The sequence below is a fragment of the Nicotiana tomentosiformis genome, chromosome 7 (assembly GCF_000390325.3).
Source record: "Nicotiana tomentosiformis chromosome 7, ASM39032v3, whole genome shotgun sequence".
In the NCBI taxonomy this organism is placed as follows: Eukaryota; Viridiplantae; Streptophyta; class Magnoliopsida; order Solanales; family Solanaceae; genus Nicotiana; species Nicotiana tomentosiformis.
In genome coordinates, this window is record NC_090818.1 from 77,308,450 (window position 1) to 77,313,363 (window position 4,914).

Consider the following 4,914-nt stretch of genomic DNA (forward strand, 5'->3'; position numbering starts at 1 on the left):
TTATAAGGCCCAATATACCGTGGGCTAAGCTTGCCTTTCTTGCCAAACCTCATTATGCCCTTCATAGGCGACACCTTTAAGAATACCTAGTCATTAACCCCGAACTCTAAGTCTCATCGTCGCACATCAGAATATGACCTTTGATGACTCTGGGCTGTCAACAATCGCTCCTGGATAAGCTTTACTTTCTCTGTGGCCTGCTGAACTAGGTCTGTCCCATGTAACCCAAATTTTCCAACATCAAACCACCCTATAGGAGATTTGCACTTACGCCCATACAAAGCCTCGTACGGAGCCATCTAGTTACTGGAGTGGTGACTGTTATTATAAGTAAACTCGATAAGAGGTAAATGGTCATCCCAACTTCTTTTAAAATCCAACACACATGCTCGTAACATATCCTCGAGCGTCTGAATTGTGCGCTCGGCTTGTCCATCAGTCTGTGGATGAAAAGCTGTGCTGAGATTCACCTGAGTCCCTAGACCTCTCTGAAATGACCTCCAAAAATGTGCTGTAAACTGAGCCCCACGGTCAGATATAATAGAAACTGGTACTCCGTGTAGCCGCACTATCTCCTTAATATATAACCTTGCATAGTCTTCTGCTGTATATGTAGATCTGACGGTAGGAAATGAGTTGATTTTGTGAGCCTATTGACTATCACCCATATGGAATCAAATTTACGATGAGAACGAGGTAAATCTGTGATAAAGTCCATGTTTATCGCCTCCCATTTCCACGTCGGGATCTCTATAGTCTGCATTATCCCTCCGAGCTTCTGGTGCTCTACTTTCACCTGCTGGCAACTAGGACACTGAGCGATAAACTCAGCAATGTTTTTCTTCATATCGTTCCACCAGTACACATCCTTAATGTCATGGTACATATTCGTCGACCCAGGATGAATGGAGTACCATGAATAATGTGCCTCTGACATAATCCTGTCTCGTAGCCCTGCTACATTTGGAACACATAGACGACCCCTATATCTGAGAAGTCCATCTCCCTTGATCTCTAACAATGTCTTCTTCTGCTGCGGAACTCGCTCTCTCAACTCGACCAACTCTGGATCCTCGTACTGCCTCTCCTTTACTTCAGATATGAGAGATAATTTTGCAGTATTTTTGAGTACAACTCCACCATCGCCTAAGTCTACTAACCGAACCCCCAAACAAGCCAATTGATGAATCTCTCTAGTTAACTTTCTTTTTTCGGCCTCTACATGTGCTAAGCTACCCATAGATCGGCGACTTAAGGCGTCTGCTAACACATTAGCTTTGTCTGGATGGTAGAGAATGTTAACATCGTAATCTTTCAATAACTCAAGCCATCGCCTTTGTCGCAAATTCAATTCTTTCTGCTTGAAGATATATTGCAGGCTTTTATGATCTGTAAATACATCAACATGAACGCCATATAAATAATGTTGCCATATCTTAAGTGCATGGACAACTGCAGCTAATTCGAGGTCGTGGGTCGGATAATTCCGCTCTTGCTTCCTTAACTGCATTGAAGCATACGCAATTACTTTCCCATGTTGCATCAGGACACATTCTAACCCGACACCTGAGGCATCATAATACATGGCATAACCATCTGGACCCTCTATAAGTGCTAGAACTGGCGCTGAGGTCAACCTGTTCTTAAGCTCCTGGAAACTCTGCTCGCAAGCCTCCGTCCACTGAAACTTAGTTCCTTTCTGCGTCAACTTCATTAATGGTGCCAAAAGGGAATAAAAACCCTCTACGAACCTTTGGTAGTATCCTGCTAAGCCTAGAAAGCTACGAACCTCTGTTGGAGTGGTAAGTCTAGGCCAGGATTTCACAGCCTCAATCTTCTGAGTGTCTACCTTTATACCGCCATCAGATACAATGTGTCCCAAGAATATTACAGACTTCAACTAGAACTCATATTTAGAAAACTTAGCATACAATTTACTATCATGGAGGGTTTGGAGTACCGCCTGCAGGTGGTCTGCATGCTCATCCTCTGAACATGAATAAACCAAAATATCATCAATAAATACTATCACGAACAGATCTAAAAATGGCCGGAATAGGCTATTCGTCAAGTCCATAAATATAGCAGGTGCGTTCGTCAACCCGAAGGACATGACAAGGAACTCAAAGTGGCCATATCGGGTCCTGAAGGCTATCTTGGGAATATCTTTCTCCCGAACTCTGACCTGGTGGTACCCCGACCTCAAATCTATCTTTGAAAAGCATCTATCTCCCTGCAACTGATCAAACAAGTCATCTATCCTTGGAAGTGGATACTTATTCTTAATAGTTACCTTATTCAGCTGCCTATAATCGATACACATCCTCAGCGAGTCGTCTTTCTTCCGTACAAACAGTACAGGTACACCCCAAGGTGAGGTATTGGGCCTGATAAAACCTTTCTCCAGCAAATCTTTTAAATGCTCCTTCAACTCCTTCAATTCGGCAGGCGCCATTTTATACGGAGGGATGGATATTGGTTGAGTTCCCAGAAGCAAATCAATGCCAAAATCAATCTCTCGCTCTGGAGGAACACCTGGAAGTTCATCTGGAAATACATCTGCGTACTCTTTTACTACTGGAATATATTGAAGTGCAGGTATCTCAGCATCTACATCTCTAACTCGCACAGTATGATAATTCACCCTTTTGCGATCATTTTCCTCGCCTTCAGATAGGAAATGAACCTACCTCTAGGTGTCGCTGTATTACTTACCCATTCAAGGACTGGCTCATCCAAAAAATGAAATCTGGTTGTCTTTACTCGACAATCAATGGTGGCATAGCAAGCTGCCAACCATTCCATGCCCATGATAGCATCAAAATCCAACATCTCTAGCTCAACTAGGTCGGCTGAGATCTGACGACTAGAAACTGTCACTGTAATACCTCGATAAACCCGTCTAGCAATAATCAATTCTCCGATCGGTGTAGATACCGCAAAATGATCACTTAGTATTTCAGGCACTATACCAAACTTCCCCGCGACAAATGAGGCAATACACGATAAAGTAGATCTTAGGTCTATCAAGGTATAAGCATCGTGAGAGAAAATGGTCAACATACCTGTCACAACATCTGGTGAAGACTCCTGGTCCTGTCGACCCGATAAAGCATAGCTACGATTCTGGTTACCACCTAAACTGGAACCTCTACCACTACCTCAACCTCTACCTACCGAAGACTGAGACTCGCGCCCTGAAGGATGCACAGACATAGACGATCCTGTTGTTGAATTCACTGGTTGTGCCATACCCCAAAAATCTCTATTTGGGAAATCTCGCATCATATGCCCCGGACGTCCACATGTATAACAAGCATCAGAACCAGCTCGGTATTGGCCCAAGTGTCCTCTACCACAGATGTCACTCCACGGCAAAAATGACCATGTCTACCCTAAACCTTGCTGTCGCTGCAAACCCGACGCCCGTGAACTCTCACCTGGTCCTGAATAAGTATAACGGTCATACCTGTAACCCTGTAACTGAGGTGGCGGAGGCCTAGGTGGTCGTCCGAAGTACTGGGGCCTATAACTACCTTGAGACTGCTCCTGAGACCTGTCAAATCTCATCCTCTTACGCTGCCCTGACTCGGTCCTCTTTGTACCCTACTGCCGATGCCTACCCCTTTCTATATTATGGGCAAATGCTTGAACCCGGGATATATCCATACTATCCTGCAATGCAGCAGTGGAACATGCCTCGATCAACTCTGGGGCCTACCCTGCTATAAACTTGTGGATCATGTCTCTCATAGTAGTAACTATGGATGGTGCATATCGGGCCAATGAGTCAAAATGGAGACTATACTCTCGAACACTCATATTGCCCTACTTGAGGGCTAGAAACTGATCGACTCGAGCCTGTCGGATCTCTCGCGGTAAGTACTGGTCAAGGAAGGCATCCGAAAAATTCTCCCAAATAGCTGGAGGTGTATCACGTCCCTCTCCATCCCTCATACCAAAGGATGGCTATATCTCAGAGTCAAAAAATTGCTAGCTCAACTGCCTCTATTTCCGTGGCATGCATAACCTGAAATATCCTGTGAAGTTGATCTATGAAATCTTGTGGGTCCTCCCTCTGATTTCTCCCCGTGAACTCTGGGGGACTCAAAGCAATTAACTCTCGAACCCTTGAACTCCAAGACCCCTCAGAAGATCTTGCACTAGCGGGTGCCCTAGCCTGTTGCTGGGTAGCTACCAAATGTGTCAACAAATGCACCGCACTCCTCAAGTCCTGATCTAATGGAAGCGGAGGGAGAACTGGATATGCGTTCTCCCTAGGAATCTCCTCAGGTGGTGGAGGAGCCGGTAGTGGCTGGGTAGGGGTCTCTCCCTGGGCCACCGATTGGGCCCTATCTACTGGGGGTACCCTTCTAGTCCCCTCACCTATTATTGTATCTCTCCTCTAGCTAGCCGTAGTCTTCCTAGTCATCATCATCTGTGCATGACAATGCCAACGCGTAAGTTTAACTCAAATTTCCTATAACTCAGTTCTATAGCACGATTTAGATTTGGAAAAAGGGTGACCAACTCCTAAATGCCCTGTAATCCCATGCTTATATAATGTGGTGCATAACACATCTATAAACAAGACCCTACTAGACACGGCTTGTAGACTCCCTAGGAAAGAACTGCTCTGATACCACTTTTGTCACGCCCCGAACCTGGGGGGCGAGACCGGCATCCGGTGCCTCACCTATCATTGTGTACCAACTTATGACTAAGGGACTCTGAACATATAATGTCATACTTTGGTCATGGGCCACATTGCAAGACAATTTGCGAAGCAAAATATAAAACTGAATGGAAACTAACGCTGACAAAACATCGATATGAAGCTGGGCCGGCAAGGCCGTCCTAACTACTACAGCTGACAATCCAACAAAATATATATACAAGGCCTACAAGACCAAC

The 4,914-nt window shown here is 45.1% G+C and overlaps 1 protein-coding gene across 1 annotated transcript; it reads right to left on the reverse strand.

The window, feature by feature from the left end:
* Positions 1-680: 680 nt before the first annotated feature.
* LOC138895847 (uncharacterized) lies at positions 681-3,252 on the reverse strand. The gene is made up of 6 exons (XM_070180587.1): positions 3,178-3,252; positions 2,691-3,096; positions 2,294-2,577; positions 1,741-1,900; positions 929-1,281; positions 681-806 (listed from the first exon to the last, which is right to left on the reverse strand). Exons 1-6 carry the CDS (start codon positions 3,250-3,252, stop codon positions 681-683), a joined length of 1,404 nt encoding a protein of 467 aa, XP_070036688.1.
* Between the last annotated feature and the right edge of the window lie 1,662 nt (positions 3,253-4,914).